The sequence below is a fragment of the Ailuropoda melanoleuca genome, chromosome 16 (genome assembly GCF_002007445.2).
Source record: "Ailuropoda melanoleuca isolate Jingjing chromosome 16, ASM200744v2, whole genome shotgun sequence".
NCBI classification, from domain to species: Eukaryota; Metazoa; Chordata; class Mammalia; order Carnivora; family Ursidae; genus Ailuropoda; species Ailuropoda melanoleuca.
In genome coordinates, this window is record NC_048233.1 from 83851683 (window position 1) to 83866832 (window position 15150).

The following is a 15150-nucleotide window of genomic DNA, read 5'->3' on the forward strand; positions in this document are numbered from 1 at the left end:
TCTCTGAGACCCTGCTTTCCATTCTTTTGGGTGTTACACCCAGAAATGGAATTGTATCGAAGGTTGTTTTAAGCAAAGGAGAAACAAATCATATTTTGTCTTCTAGGAAACAGTCTGGCCGCAGTGTAGACAGTTTGGAGGTGAGACGTGGCTAGGAGGCCAGTGCTGTCCAATGGCTGTGGGGCAGAGGGTTGTTGAGGTTAGGGCTGATGGGACGGGGTGAGGGAGAGGGTAGGGCTGCGGATGACCCCTGGGCTCCCGGATTGTGTGGCTAGGTCAGTGGGGGGGATGCCGGTGGCATAGGCAGCACAGGTGAGGTGAGCTGGTGGATGAGCTGAGTTTGAGAGGACTTCTGAGTTGAAATGTAGTTCTAGAGAACAGTTCTAGATTCTGGTTCGGAGCTCAGGAGGGAGGTATGGGATGGAGATCAAGACTGGCCATGAATGAGCAAAAGCGTGGCCCAGAGAGCCTGTCCTCGTCTGGGCAGAGCCAGCAGGTTGGAAAGAGGGCCCAGGACTGAACCTGGGTGTCCTGATATTTCAGGGGAAGTCAGAGGGGCCAGCAGTGCCATGGCTGAGAGTGTGACAGACCCGAGCCCGTCTCACTGATCATCAGGGGGGATGCTGGTTGCTTCTGCCTGAGAAGTAGTGAGTGGCCTTGGCACCTATGTCCCTGGGCCTCCTTGAGCCAAGTGGGAGAATTCCAGACGGAGGGGCTGGGGCTCCCCGGAGGCCTGTTTTGCAGGCAGCCCTACCTTATGGGAGCAGATGGGACTGCACAGAAAAAACCTGATGTGAGGGCAGAGCAGTGATCACAGGGCTCCTAGAGGCCAGGCTGGCAGTCCCCCATACAAGGGGACAACCCTAGTGACACAGCCCAAAGAAGGCTTGGCTTCCTTGGCCTCCCACCTTCGCCTCTGCCACTGCCTCGATTAAAACAGTCTTCAAATAAGCAGAAACTCTTTAATCGGGATTTTTTTTATTCAAACAACAGCAACACAATTTTTCCTTATATTCCACAGTCTTAATTTTTCAGGGACAGAGAGAATTTGCAACGATGACATCAACTCCACATCACCTGGTGACTCCCGACTCTGCAGGACTAAGACACTTCCCAGGAGTTCCGCCCCACCTGCCGGCAAGGACGAGAATTCTTCAGCTGTCCAACTCCGGGGCATCCGCGCCCACCCCGGGCAAGGGGACTTGCTGGAGGCCAGAGTGGGTTTGACAAAGCACGAAGCGTTGAACAGGTAGCCCCGGGCTCCCAGGCCTCGCAAGGGCTCTCATTAGTGCCCGCCAGGCCTGCCCTGGGGTCTCAAGTCCCCTAACCGAGCACGAGCGCATCTTCCCCGACATTCTGCTACCCATCAGCCCTGCCACACTCCTCGCAGCCTCTGCTGCCATGACCCTGGGAACGCAGAAGATGCACGGGCGTGGGGGTAGCTAGAAAGCTAGAAGGTCTAGGATAAGGATTAGGGCCGTACAACCCGTTTCCCCCCTAGAGTGGAGTAGAATCTTGGTTTTGTAAGAAATAGGTATGAGTGACAAGCGGGCACCTCGGGCCACAACCCCCTTCCCTGGGCAGGTGTCTGGTCCAGAGGCCCGGGCCTCAGTTTCCAGCAACTGACGGCCACACCCGGACATGCACTGTCTTTGCCCCAAGCAGCCAGTGCCCCAGCCGCCTGGCGTTTAACCGAACATCTCAACAGCGGAGCACAGTGATCAAACACAGCTTCTCCGAGTAAACGCTTCCGGTCGGAGACCCGAGTCAAGGCTTCCTCCCTACTTCAACATGTAAAATTCTAGTGTCCAGTGTCTTCCTCTCACAGACAGAACTCTCCCCAGCCCACACGTTCTCTCCTGGCTCATCTACAGAATCTAAGAGGGAACCCAAGCCTCTTTACATAAATAGGCTGGTAGCTGGGAACCAGGACCCCGATGGAAGACAACACAGGGGGAAGGCCTGAGGCCGCTGTGCCTCGGGGCTGGGGTCTGGCTGGTGCAGAGTAGCCGCCTTTCCCAACAACGGCCCAGGTCCCCACTCACCAGCAATCCCAGCCCTCTCCCCTCCTCTGGCTGCACCAGCAACTCCTACGCCCTAGTGTGTGGCCCAGCTGGAAAGTGGCGAGGCTCCGCTGGGAGGCAGGGAGAGGCTGGTGGGTCAGGCCAGACACAGGACAGCAGTGCGTGGCCAGGCCCAGCGAGCCCCATTTCCTGAGACGGCTGTTGCCAGCGCACGAGCCCTGAGGAACGCAGGCCTCACGTAGCAGCAGCTTACGTACAGGGCACGAGGCCACGGGAGGGGACCCCAAGCGTCTTCCCCATGGGGAGGAGGAGCTATGTACAGGAGAGGGGAGAGGATGGCCAGGGACACCCCCACATCTCATTCAACCAGGAGATCGAACTGCTCAGCAGCTTCAAACTCCGCATTCATGGCCGCAGCCCATTCATCCAGCTCCGATTTCTAGGGGGAGAGAAAAAGGGGGCAGGTGAGTGAGAAAGGGAGAAGGGGGCATGCTGGCCAGAGCACTCGTACCCAGACCCCGCAGGCACTGAGCCCCAGGCCGGCCCAAGACCGGCGGCCTCCCGGCACGTCTGGTGCGACAGTGGAGCAAAGCCCTGGCCCTCACTCACCAGGATCTCCGGCACCTTTCTCTTCTTGCGCTTTTCCTTCACGGCTGGCGGGGAGATTCCGGGGAGAGTTGTATCTGGGGCCCAGGGCTTCACAGGGACCCTGGGGGCCTCGGCTAACTTGGAACACACCACAGGTGAGACTCGGGCCAACTCTTCTGATCCCAGCAGCCCCTCGAAACCAAAGCAAGACCGGCGGCCCGGGGTGGAAGTGGAGGCGGAGCCGAAGGTCTCCAGCCGGCTGTAGGATCGCCTGACCTTCTTGGACATTTCCAAGTCCCTGGCGTCCAGCTCTTCTGCCCTGGAGTTGGACTCAACATTCAGGGGGTGCAGCACCGGGGTGGCGGTGGGAGTGATGGGTAGGTCACGTGCCTTGAAGAGGTCCTCCTTAGCAGGCTCCTTGCTAGGAGGGTTGTTTTCCTTCTCCAAGAAAAAAGCAATCTGCACCGGGACAGAGAGAGAGCGCCTCCTTGTTAGTTAGCGGTTATTACTTACTTCCAGAAAGGTCCGAGGAGATTTGGAGTGGAAAGACCCATAGGACTCTTTTAAAAGGAAAAGAGAAGACAGATCAGGCAACAAATCGGACCTTGAGAGAGATGTGGGGAGGAGAAGAAAAGAAGAAACTGTCCTTGCTTCTGAGCCCACTCTGGTAATGCAAGGAGACTTCTCACCACGGGATGTTGTCAGCTCTGCCTCCCAACAAAAAGGGACCAGAATCTAGCCTCCCCTGCTGACCTCAAGCCCCCATCACATCACCTAGACCCATCACCTAGACCTGACTGCTCTGCCTGCTTCCACCTGGGCCCTCTGGTCCACGTCACACAGCTGGCAACGGTTTTCCTAACATGTCCGTCCAGTCAGCGACCACTTCCCTGTCACCCGCCCAGTTCCAGGTAGTTTCTAGGCACTGGGCGCACAGCTGGGAATGAAACAGCCCTGTCTCCAGGGAGCTTCCATTCTGTGGCGGTAAAACGGGTAATGAACAGGGAAAAATCACGTAGCACGTTAGAAGTGTTAAGTGCTTTGGAAAAAACCAGAGCGATAGCACTGCGGGTGGGTTGGGATTTTAAGTAGGTGAAGATCAACGTAGGCCTCACTGGGGGGCTGTCTGAGCTAGAACTTGAAGGAGGTGAGGGAGTGAGTCACATGGAGGCCAAGTGTTGTAGGCAGGGAGAACAGAAGGTGCCAAGGTCCTGAGGTGCGGGTATGCCTGGAAAGGTACAGGAACAAGGCCAGAGGTGAGAGGAAGTGAGGAGAGGAACTGAAGATGGGGTCGAGAGGAAACGGGGTCTGCTAGAGGGCCTTCTGTAGGACACTGGAAGGGGAGGCCCATGGAGACCCTTGCTCTGAGACCCAGGGAGCCACGGCAAGGTTGTGAATGGGGAAAGGCCTAGTCTCATATGTGTATTAAGAGGTTCACATGCTGGCTCCTTAAAATTCCACTCTCAGCTCAAATGCTGCTTCCTCGGAGAAGCCATTTCTTACCACAGAACAGGGACCAGCCGCTCGGCCACTGCTCTTTACGTCCGCCCCCACAAGCTCTCCTGTACGCTGGTCACCTATCGCCCTGATGAGAACATGAGCTTCTTGAGAGGAGGAATCTTCAGCTGTCTGGCTGACCCGGCCTCTGGCCAGCACCTTCCACAGAACCCTGTGTGGGACAGGTGTTCAATACTCACTGACTTAATGAACCCAAAACGCGGCCCTGAGCTTTCTGGCAACCAAGACACCATAGGAAACAGGACAATTTCGGTCACTCTTGTGGTCTAACAGAAGGAATGACGTTGGTTATCCAGAGAGACACTTCCTGGCTACAAGCACAGGCGATCTGAGGCTTAGTAATGAGTCTGAGTAAAAGGAAAGCTGCGCAAAGCAGGGGTTAGCCTTGACGACCTCGTCCTCATCCCCTGCACCAAGCAGTCCCCCAAGTCCTTTGCAGCTTCTTTTACTCAAAAAGTCATCAAACTATCGCTCAACCCACAAGAACGACTGATTACCACGGGAAGGCAGAAGTGCCTGCCCGCAGGACAACATGCGAGCATTCAGATATGGAGAAGGTCTAAGGAGAACTGCACGGAGAAACAGGACAGTGACGGGGCACAAGCGGTCAGGGAAGCCTTCCGGGACGTGTCCTTTCAGCGAAGTACTGTGTGATGGGAAGGTCATGTGATGAGAGGAAGGGCGGAGCATCACTCTGCCCTCACCTTACTTCAGACCTCTGCCATCTCGCTGCAGGGTTCCTGTCCAGTCTCCTTACCTGGTCTTGGGGTCCCCAGCAGGCTGTTTCCACCCTAGTCTCCACCCAGACCCCAGAGAGACTTTTTTCAGAAACACGCAAGCATGCCTTTGTGACTACCTGGTTCAAGACTCCCCAAAGGCTCCCACGGTGCCGAGGACGATGCCCAAGCTCCTGAGTGTGGCGATCACGCCTTCTGGCTCAGCGTGCTCCATCCCCTAACAAGATCCGCCACAGACACACCGAACAACCCACCGTCCTCCAGACCTCGGGATTTTGTGAATTCCAGGTGTCTGCCAACCCAGCTTCTTTTGCCCAAACACTACTACTTGTCTTTAAAGACTCGGTTGAAATATTTCTTCTTAAACCGCCCCAGGGCCAGCTGGTCTGCGTTAGGTGCCTTCATAATTCATAACATCTAGTACTTTCTTACTGTAGTCCTCAGCACGCTGTGCTGTTATCACTTGCTCATCTGTCTTTCTCCCCACTTGACGTAAGCTCCCTGTGCTTCTAAAACGCAGTTACCATTTCTCACTTATTTTATCTGCAGGGACAGGTTTTCTGCTCACGGAACATTCTTAAAAACTTCTGCTAAAACAGTAAAAATGCTGTACAGTTATCTTACAACAACCTGTTCTCACAAACTGAGATGGACTAGAGAGAAGGAATACTTAGGACACAGCTCAGGTCTTATAGGAAGACAGTAGAGAATATCAGTAATCAAGACTTAAACGTATGAAATCCACAAGGAGTGAGCGAGACTGGCAATGCACATAGGTGTCCAAAGGCAAATTGTTTTAAAATACAGATGCTTCCTGACCTAATGATCGTTTGACTTAAAGTTTTTCAGTGTCATGGTGGAGCAAAACTGATATGTATTCACTAGAAATCATACTTCGAATTTTGATCTTTTCCCAGGCTAGTGATACGTGGTAAGATCCTCTCTCATGATGGTGGCAGTGGCAGCAAGCTGCAGATCCCAGCCAGCCATGCCATCACGCGGATAAACTGATAAATTTACAACCATTCCGTTGCTCACTTTCAGCACAGAATTCAAAAAATTAAAAGGTATTCAACTCTTCATTATAAATATGCTTTGTATTAGATGATTTGCCTATCTGCACACTAATATGAGCGTTCTAAACACATTTAAGGCATGTTAGGCTAAAATACGATGTTTGATAGATTTGGCATATAGACTGCATTTTTGACTTATGATATTTTCAACCTATGATAGGTTTCTCAGGATGTACCCCCCCCCACCCCCGGTCCTAAGTGGAGGAAGATCTGTACCTCAAAACTGCTCCCTGGGCAGGTGTGAGCAGCCGGTACATCCTGGCCCATCTCTAGAATGCCCTGGATTTCAACCCGCTAAGCAGATAAAAATGAACTCACCCTTGGGCTCCTTCGAGGCGTATGGACAGGCGGGATCTGTGGAGACAATAAGAATTGATAACATAGCCACCCCCAATTTTGGCTCCCAACCCACAAACCCTCTCTCAGTCCTCACCTCTACAGAACGGGCTACAATCTTCTTCAAAACGATGGGCTTTCTGATTGGAGCCGCATGGGGTGCCTAGAAAAGAGGAGTGAATATGAGCTCCACGTTAGTCCAGCGGCCTCTGGGGCAGAAACTGAGGAAGCCGGGGCTCACCTTGGGCCAGATTTCAGGGAGGGTGCTCGGGAGATCAGAGCCCGATTTCCGCTGGGATCTCCGCAGAGACTGAGTAGGAGATGGGGCCCCGGGCCCTGGGAAGAGAAAAAAGTTAGGACGTAGGGGAAGACTCTAGGCCTCAGAGTCTAGAGAACAGGTTCAGGAGTGAGCGAGAGAAGGTTCCCAAACAAGCTCCTTCCCGGGGGAGTGGGCCTCCTACAGCGGTGGGGGGAGGGCCTCCTCACGGGGCTCCGTCCCTCAAACGGCTCGGCCCCAGGCTCCCACGCGCCTTCCGCTCACCAGAGCGCTGGGCGGCCCCTCCGGACCGCGTTCGCCTCTCGGACATGTTAGCCTTGGTCTCGATCTTGGCCGCCGTCTCTGCCGCCGGAGCTCGCGCCAACCCAGAGGGCCGACGGAGACCTAAACGTTCGAATTACCCGCTCTGCCTGGAGGAAGCGGAAGTGACGCAAGGCGGGCGGGCCTCTGTGTTCCGTTTACCATTCAGCGGTCTTCTCGTACAGCGTCACAGGGGCGGGGCCAGCTGCACGCTGGCGTCATCAGAGCGCGCCGCACCCGGAAGAGACGTGGCAGCGGAGGGATAATCGGAGCGGCCCGAGGTAGAGAGCGCAGAGCGGGAGCTCGGCTGAGCGCGTTGTCTGTCCTTCCGCGCCTCGGCCCAGCGCTCGCCCCCGTCGGGACCGGTGGGGCGGTCGATCGGTAAACACGGAGAGAGGGGTCTGTGTGGAAGGTGGGGGCGGGGCTTGGAGGGGTGGGGCTCAGGCGGAGCCCCTGGGGGCGGGGCCGGTGATATGGGAGACTCGCAGAGGGACCCAGCTGGGGGCGGAATCCAGGAGGAATGAGGGGTCACCGCAGGTGGGATTCGTACGGGGGGCGTGGCCCGGAATGTAGAGGGACCGTGGGCAGGAGTTGGGGGTTGGGGCGATTATGAGAGATGTTTAGGGGAGTTAAGAGTGGAAACGATCTGGGCTTGTGAGTTTGTAGTGGGGGACACCAGAACCTGGCTCTCGGTCAACTCAGACCCCTTCCTCAGGGTCGAATATGGGACTTTGCAAGTGCCCCAAGAGGAAGGTGACCAATCTGTTTTGCTTCGAACACCGGGTCAACGTCTGCGAGCACTGCCTGGTAGCCAATCACGCCAAGGTGGGGCCTTCAGGGGAGGGGCTGAGCAGGGCAGTGGGTGGGCAGGCCGTATTGGTTTCCTCCAACTTCATGAAGGGCCAGGGTTTGGAATGAAGTTCCAGGAGGGCAGGAACTTGGTATCTTTTGTGCTCGGCTCTATCTCCAGCCCTTAAGAGACTCTGGCATACTGTTGCTCAATAAATGTATATTGATGGAACAAACGAAAGGGTGATTCTCCCCTGTGATGAGAGACAAAGAAGCAGCTGGGCCTTGCGGCGATGGGCCCGCGTTGTGACCTCTCTCTCCCACTCCAGTGCATCGTCCAGTCCTATCTGCAGTGGCTCCAAGATAGCGACTACAATCCGAATTGCCGCCTGTGCAACATACCCCTTGCCAACCGGGAGACAACCCGCCTCGTCTGTTACGGTGAGGCCTGCCCAGCTTGGTGACCAGTTTCCAGGTCCTCTCTAAGCAGGGCAATGAGATCTCCCCATGCTTGGGAGGCTGGATCCCCAAATTCTAGTCCTGCTATGTTATTTACCTGCCATGTGAGCTCAGGCGAGTCATTTTCCTAGGCCTCAATGTTTTTCCCTAAAAATTAAAGCTCCTAGTTTCTTACCTGCCCATTTTGAGGGTTGAGCGAGAGCCATTCCAACTTGGGGGTATCATTTTGGCTGTGAGCAGTAACTGGCTGGACCAGTAGGGAGCTGAAGGCATGAGGCTTTTGGACATTTGGGATCTGTTACCCATTCCAGTTACACAGAGAGGAAGGGAGTTCCTCACAGTACATTCAGCTAAAAGAAGTCAGCAGTCACATGTCATGATCTTGACTTGACTCTGGTATGAGACGCTTAACTCCATTTTTTGAAGGAGCTGGTGCAAAAGAGCTCCGCGTGTGCTTCTCAGTGTGATGAGCGTGTGCGTATATGTGCATGAATTTAATGTGTTATGACTTTACATGTGTTAATTAGTACCTTAGTACCTGTGGATGAGTGAATGGGTAAATGTGTGTGAACGTATGAACACAGGTGTGTTGTGGGGCTGCAGGAGAATGTGTGGGTGACAGTGCTTGAGTTTTAGCAAGCACAAGTGTATAGATGTGTATGTGTGGGAATTAGTGTGCCCACAAGTGGACATGCAGGGGATGATACTTGTGTTTCATTATACGTATACAAGTACGTGTGGATTTGTGCTTGTGGGTGTGTACATGAGTACGTGTACCTGTGTGCCCCTAGGAACTTTTTCTTTTTTTTTAATTTTTTAAAAAGATTTTATTTATTTATTTGACAGAGAGACAGCCAGCGAGAGAGGGAACACAAGCAGGGGGAGTGAGACAGGAAGAAGCAGGCTCCTAGCGGAGGAGCCTGATGTGGGGCTCGATCCCAGAACGCTGGGATCACGCCCTGAGCCGAAGGCAGACACCCAACGACTGAGCCACCCAGGCGCCCCCCTAGGAGCTTTTTCTGAAACTGTTCTTGATGAGCTGGTAGCCTGAGGAGCTTGTGATGAGTGCACATGTTCAGAGAGGACTCATGTTAAGAGTCGCTGACATCTTCCCATCCTAGTGGGCTTCTCCCTGCTACTGCACTGGGGATCTTGGTAGCATCTGCCTTGACTGAGTCAGGTAGTGGTGGCCAAGAAGGCTGAAGTCTTGGGGAACACTGATGAAACAGACCTCAGTGAGGACAGGAAGGAGAAGGCTGTGGGCCTACTTGTGCGTGTGTGTGTGTGTGTGTGTTCATACGTCCATGTAGCAGGCTAGGGGCTGTTGCTGGGCTAGATGCCCTAAGTGTCGTCTTCCTCATGCCTCTCTCCCCTATTTCATGGGCCCTAAGACCTCTTCCACTGGGCCTGCCTCAATGAACGTGCTGCCCAGCTGCCCCGAAACACAGCGCCTGCTGGCTACCAGTGCCCCACCTGCAGTGGCCCCATCTTCCCCCCAACCAACCTGGCTGGCCCTGTGGCTTCCGCACTGAGAGAGAAGCTGGCCACGGTCAACTGGGCCCGGGCAGGACTGGGCCTTCCTCTGGTGAGAATCTGTCTGTCTGACCGTCTGCCCTGGGTCCCACCTGGGCCAGATGGGTGGGTAGGGACCGCTCTGGGCAGGCTGGTGACATAGGCTCCTCCCTCCAGATCGATGAGGTGGTGAGCCCAGAACCCGAGCCTCTCAACACCTCTGACTTCTCTGACTGGTCTAGCTTCAATGGTAAGTGGGGGTTTGCACTGCCCTTGGGGGCCCTTGCCTCCCTCCTCTGCTGACCTCTCTCTCCTTGCCACAGCCAGTGGTACCCCTGAACAGGAGGAGATAACCAGCACCTCTGCTGCCCCATCCTTCTACAGCCAAGTCCCCCGGCCCCCCGCTTCCCCGAGCCGGCCCGAGCAGCACACAGTGATCCACATGGGCAATCCTGAGCCCTTGACTCACGGTGAGCCAGGGAATTGGCCAGTCTAGAGAAGGGTAGAGAGGGAGTGGGGTGGCTCATCGGGGGGAGCTCAGGGTTCCAGAGGCCCTCCCGGGGGCCCCACTCCTCATTCTTAACAGAGACATTACCTCCCCACAATTCTGAGATGTTCTGTCGGGCTGAGAGGGCAAGGAGCTCCCGCCCTCCCCACTCCCCACCCTGCTACAGGCCAGTTTCGCTGAGCCTGTGGATACCGGTGGCTCTGCCCCTGCAGCCTCAGCCCCGAGGAAGGTGTATGACACGCGGGATGATGACCGTTCACCAGGCCTCCACGGAGATTGTGATGACGACAAGTACCGTCGCCGGCCTGCCCTGGGCTGGCTGGCCCAGCTGCTCAGGTATGCAGGGTCAGGGGGGCCCGGATGCCGGGAAGGGGGAGGAGAGGAAGTGAGAGCCAGCGGCCCCAGGCACGACGACTGCATGATAAGAGGGGCTTCGTCTGGGTAACAGTAGTACCCGGTGTCTGGCTGTGCAGAGAGGCCTCAGCTCAGCTCTGGAGGTCTTGAGTCTGCTCCACTGTAGGGCCGTTTGCTTGCCTGCTGGGTAACTGAGGCTTGAGGTTGGGCTCTTTGAGGCCCCTTCCTGCTCTGACAGTACGTGAGCCTAGTGACTCTACCAGCCTGACAGATTCTAGTTTCCAGAAGACTTGTCGCCGCAGCTGGTTGGAGCTGCACGGTCCCCTGTGTCACAAGCGGGTGCAGGGACGAGCCCGCACACCCGAAGCAGCAAGGCTCGGGAGTGGTGGCACCAGGGCCGGAAGACAAGTGTCACGTCCGGGGTTCCTCTCCGGGCCGAGCGGCCGTCAGGGATTGGGAACCTGACCTGACTTTCCCCTCGTCCCCCCAGGAGCCGGGCTGGGTCTCGTAAGCGGCCGCTGACCCTGCTGCAGCGGGCAGGGCTGCTGCTGCTCCTGGGGCTGCTGGGCTTCCTGGCCCTCCTCGCGCTCATGTCTCGCCTGGGCCGAGCTGCAGCTGACAGCGATCCCAACCTGGACCCGCTCATGAACCCTCACATCCGTGTGGGTCCCTCCTGAGCCCTTGCTTGTAGCCGGGCCAGCCTAGGACCTGGGGCTCTGAGGTGGGGAGGTCTGGGGACTTTTTTTTCTGCTCCTCTTCTTCAAGCCTGAGACACTAAGATCCCAGGCCCAGTCAAGTCCACTAGTCGCGGCAGCTGGCTGGGCCTGGGGCCCCTGCAGGTCAAATGTTTGTGTTGACCTGCTTTCCCTGGGTCTCTAGCCTCCCGCCCTCCTCCCCACGAAGGAGAGGACAGGTGGAAATAAACAACAGACTTTATTAAAACACCGAAGCCTCCTTTTCCTTCCCCCTTCTCAACCCAGTCTTCAGGCCTCAGTGGTTCTCCTGCCGGTACTGGATGGCCAGAAACTCAAGGGACAGGCGGTTGAAGAACAGGAGTCCATTTAGTGCTGGGCAGAGGAGGGAGCCCGTCAGCGTTCCCTGCCCACTCCCTGCCACATCTTGGGGATTCAGAGCTCCCCGTTCCCCCTTAGCACGACCCCCTCCCCCACTCACTTAGGATGGTCAGGGCAAAGCACCGAAGAAACTTGTCATCTGTCATCTCAGCGTAGAGTGACCCCATGGCGGCCCAGCAGATGCTGATCACCTGGGTGAACTGTAGGCCCCATCCGGTGGGAGAGTGGCCCCCTGAGACACCAGCGGGCTTTCCATCAGCCCCTGGGCCTCCCCCGACCAGCCCTTGAGCCCTGGCCCCGGTCTACCATCAGGACGACCGTGTAGTGGAAGCTCATGCGGTCATAGTGGTGGGTGACGCAGAAGTTGTACACGTCGCTGGCAAAGACACCGAGGTGTATGAAGAAGAGCGTGAAGGCAGCCGCAGTCAGCACCATGCCTTGTGGGAAGAAGAGCACAGCCAGCCGGTCCCGCCACCGCATCGTGGGGGCTGCGTAGACTCCAGTCAGATGGTGGAACCTGGGCAAGCCAGCGCTGTTCGGGAGAAGCAGCGGACCCCTCTGGTTCTAGAGTGGATGGTCCGGAATTGTGGTGGGATGCTAGAACCATGAGGGCATAGGAGGGGACAAGATTCTAGAATACGGGCAGGTTGCAGCCAATACAGGAGTGGTTCGTGGGTGGCCGGGGGAGCTCCAGATTACAGAAGGTCGGACGGAGGGCTGAAGGTACGACCAGCAGGAGTGTTGACGAAGGGAAGGTGTCCCTTACTGTCCTGCCTGCGTGCACACTGTGCGCTCTCGTGCATGTCCTCTTGCTGAGTCGACGGTCCCACAGAAGAGGCGCTGTGGGCAGATTTCTACAGAGCGGGGCGCAGAAAAGTGGAAGGGCATGTCCTAGGTCCACAGCAAATCTGAGGCCAACGAGAGACTAGGCCCTGGATTGTAGCTGGAGGGCATTCCCAGGTGAGGGAGGCCTGGGCTGAATGGCAAGGTCCAGGGATTTGCTCTGTTCCCGAATGGAGAGGAATGAAGCGAAGGGAAGAGAGAAAAGCTTCCCCACAGCTGTCCTGGGACCTTCCCCATGCCCTCCCTAGGCATGGCCCAGAGAGCAACTGGCTTTTCCATCCTCCCCCAGAAGTCCGAGGACCTGATGCTGACCAGCTTTCCCCTCTCTGCCACCTTCAAGCACTCAGCACTTCACATCCATCACCCCTGTCCTTTCCAAGAGTCCCAGATGAGGTTGGTGGCATAAATCCCATTTTGCCCCCAAATCTGAGGTACAGAGAGGGCGTGTCAGACCAGGTGCTCATGGCCAGTGAGGGAGGGAGGCAGTACTGAGATGAAGATCCAGGTCTCCCCAGGCTGTGACTGGGCAGGGACACTGACAAGCAACAAGAAAACATTTCTTCCATATGTGGAAGAGGTGAAAACTCGAGGACTCTCAGTATCACCCAGAAAAATGGGCAGAGATGGGGTGGTGGAGGGACACGAAACTCCCAGGAACTAGAGTAGAAGAAGGATAACTTGAACTCAGCCACCCCCATGGTGTCCTGTCTGTCTGCCCCAGAAGTTAGGTTGAAGGTCCAGCCAAGGCCCGAAGTCTCCTGCCACATCCATGCTTGCTGCCCAGTGTCAGGCATCACAGTCCCTCAGACTCCCCATTCTGACACATTATAGGGGTGACCCCCCCAGTGCTTAGCCGTTGGCCCACTATTGAAACCATTGTTCGCACCTCTGTTCTCATGTGAATACAAATGAACTTTTATACATTAGGGCTTCTGGCTCAACGCCATTTAAAAATTACCCAAGTAGCGTATGACGAGCCAAGATTCGCACAACACACAAGCATACAGAGAACCAAGATTCGCACAACACACAAGCATACAGAGAACCAAGATTCGCACAACACACAAGCACACAGAGGAACCGGCAATGACCTCCCCCACCTCCTACCTACTTAACAGGTAACCCCCTCAACGGTTTGGTGAGGGGGCATCTTTTGGGTCCCTTCTTGATGTCACTTCACATACCCATGTGTACACACAAGCACAATTTTAAAAAGTATTATAGAGCACCGTACCACATGTATTGTCAGAGTATAATTTGCAAAAAGTGAAAAACATGCTAGGTCTGGAATAAGCATGTAACTAAGATATATTAACCCATCAGTGAGGGGTTCCGCCTCAGTAAGGTGGTAGTGCATCTTGGGGACCTGGATTTGGATGGGGATTTAAAGAGGAATGTTAGAGGGGCGCCTGGAGCCTCAGTTGGTGAGGTGGCTGCCTTCGGCTCAGGTCATGATCTCGGGGTCCTGGGATCAAGCCCTGTGTCGGGTTCCCTGCTCAGTGGGAAGTCTGCTTCTCCCTCTCCTGTGCTTTCTCTTAAGTAAATAAAATCTCTTAAAAAAAAATAAAGGGGACTGTTAAGAGTATCATTCTAGGTTAGACACAAAACTGGTTGATGTCCTACAGGATAATAAGACATAGAACTTTTGAAGTTATTTTTCCTTTTTTTTTTTTTTTAAGATTTTATTTATTTGTTTGAGAGACCACAAGCAGGGGGAGCAGCAGAGGGAAAGGGAGAAGCAGGCTCCCCACTGAGCAGGGAGCCCGACAAGGGGCTCGATCCCAGGACCCTGGGATCATGACCTGAGCTAAAGGCAGACTCTTAACCGACTGAGCCACCCAGGCACCCCTGAAGTTATTTATTCCACCGGATACGTTTTGTATCTCTCCTGGCCAGTATCTACTTGTAATATCAGCATCTGAACATGTAATGGTAAATAGCAACATCAAATGTTCAAGGCCCCAGGATGGCACTAGCAGGACATGTCACATGCTTGGTCTTATTTCCAAATTTTGGATAATCTTTCTTGCCAATATTCTGCAATTTTTTTTAACTTTATAAACTTCTTGGAGTAGATCTAAATCTTTATACCCTCCATTTTCTTAAGATTATAGCATGATAGGCTGACACTGTATTTTTTAAACAACTTCTGAACATCCTTCGGAGCATAAATGGAATCTCTGTGAACACAGATTTCAGGGGTCAGCAAAGTCCTCCTGTAAAGGACCAGATACTAAATGTTTTATGTTTTGCCAGCCCTAAGGTCTCTCTTACAACTGCTCAACACTTCCGTTGTAGTGCAAAAGCAGGCATAGATAATATGTAAACAAATGGGCATGACGTATTCAAATAAAACTATAGGCACTGGAATATTTCATATAATTTCACATAATTTTTATATTTTATGAAAACTGCCTTTTAAATTGAGATAGACATTAACATTACATTATTTTCAAGGGTACAACATAATGATTTAATATTTGTATATATTTCAAAATGATCACAATAAGTCTAGTTAGCATCTGTCACCATACATAGTTAACAAAATTTTTTTTCTCCTGATGAGAACTTTTAAGATCTACTCTGATTATATGAATTGTGCATAATTTTAACGTCATGAAATATCATTCTTATTTTTTTTAACCATTTTAAAATGAAACAAAAAACCACCAGTCTTAGCTCACAGACCAGATGGAAACAAGTGGTGGGATGTGTTTGGCCTGCACGACCCCTGCCGAAGAATAATTAAACAAGGT

The 15150-nt window shown here is 54.1% G+C and overlaps 3 protein-coding genes across 4 annotated transcripts; 1 reads left to right on the forward strand and 2 right to left on the reverse strand.

The window, feature by feature from the left end:
• Positions 1 to 961: 961 nt before the first annotated feature.
• LOC100470170 (sororin) lies at positions 962 to 6981 on the reverse strand. The gene is made up of 6 exons (XM_002916653.4): positions 6821 to 6981; positions 6521 to 6615; positions 6377 to 6442; positions 6262 to 6297; positions 2634 to 3071; positions 962 to 2463 (listed from the first exon to the last, which is right to left on the reverse strand). The coding sequence occupies exons 1-6, from the start codon at positions 6864 to 6866 to the stop codon at positions 2383 to 2385; spliced, it is 762 nt and encodes a 253-aa protein (XP_002916699.1). The 5' UTR covers positions 6867 to 6981; the 3' UTR covers positions 962 to 2382.
• A 95-nt stretch (positions 6982 to 7076) lies between these two features.
• Positions 7077 to 11422, forward strand: ZFPL1 (zinc finger protein like 1). Of its 2 annotated transcripts, none has more exons than XM_002916652.4 (8): positions 7077 to 7237; positions 7572 to 7681; positions 7975 to 8086; positions 9496 to 9689; positions 9794 to 9866; positions 9940 to 10086; positions 10337 to 10460; positions 10969 to 11422. In XM_002916652.4, the coding sequence occupies exons 2-8, from the start codon at positions 7580 to 7582 to the stop codon at positions 11153 to 11155; spliced, it is 939 nt and encodes a 312-aa protein (XP_002916698.1). In that variant the 5' UTR covers positions 7077 to 7237; positions 7572 to 7579; the 3' UTR covers positions 11156 to 11422. The 2 variants fall into 2 exon arrangements, with proteins under 2 accessions (XP_002916698.1, XP_019652466.1); XM_019796907.2 differs by lacking the exon at positions 7077 to 7237 and adding an exon at positions 7312 to 7393.
• TMEM262 (transmembrane protein 262) lies at positions 11395 to 12944 on the reverse strand. The gene is made up of 3 exons (XM_011221590.3): positions 11858 to 12944; positions 11652 to 11751; positions 11395 to 11545 (listed from the first exon to the last, which is right to left on the reverse strand). Exons 1-3 carry the CDS (start codon positions 12029 to 12031, stop codon positions 11469 to 11471), a joined length of 351 nt encoding a protein of 116 aa, XP_011219892.1. The 5' UTR covers positions 12032 to 12944; the 3' UTR covers positions 11395 to 11468.
• Positions 12945 to 15150: the final 2206 nt, after the last annotated feature.

Excerpts from the sequence above, each read along its gene's own strand:
- LOC100470170 (XM_002916653.4), bottom strand. The coding sequence starts at position 6,866 with ATGTCCGAGAGGCGAACGCGGTCCGGAGGGGCCGCCCAGCGCTCTG. Across the intron at positions 6,443-6,520 it reads TCCCTGAAATCTGGCCCAAG|GCACCCCATGCGGCTCCAAT; the intron begins GTGAGCCCCGGC and ends CCTCTTTTCTAG. Across the intron at positions 6,298-6,376 it reads TTGTAGCCCGTTCTGTAGAG|ATCCCGCCTGTCCATACGCC; the intron begins GTGAGGACTGAG and ends TTGTCTCCACAG.
- ZFPL1 (XM_002916652.4), top strand. The coding sequence starts at position 7,580 with ATGGGACTTTGCAAGTGCCCCAAGAGGAAGGTGACCAATCTGTTTTGC. Across the intron at positions 8,087-9,495 it reads AACCCGCCTCGTCTGTTACG|ACCTCTTCCACTGGGCCTGC; the intron begins GTGAGGCCTGCC and ends ATGGGCCCTAAG. Across the intron at positions 10,087-10,336 it reads TCCTGAGCCCTTGACTCACG|CCTCAGCCCCGAGGAAGGTG; the intron begins GTGAGCCAGGGA and ends CTGCCCCTGCAG.
- TMEM262 (XM_011221590.3), bottom strand. The coding sequence starts at position 12,031 with ATGCGGTGGCGGGACCGGCTGGCTGTGCTCTTCTTCCCACAAGGCATG. Across the intron at positions 11,752-11,857 it reads ACTACACGGTCGTCCTGATG|TTCACCCAGGTGATCAGCAT; the intron begins GTAGACCGGGGC and ends TGGGGCCTACAG. Across the intron at positions 11,546-11,651 it reads CTTTGCCCTGACCATCCTAA|CACTAAATGGACTCCTGTTC; the intron begins GTGAGTGGGGGA and ends TCCTCTGCCCAG.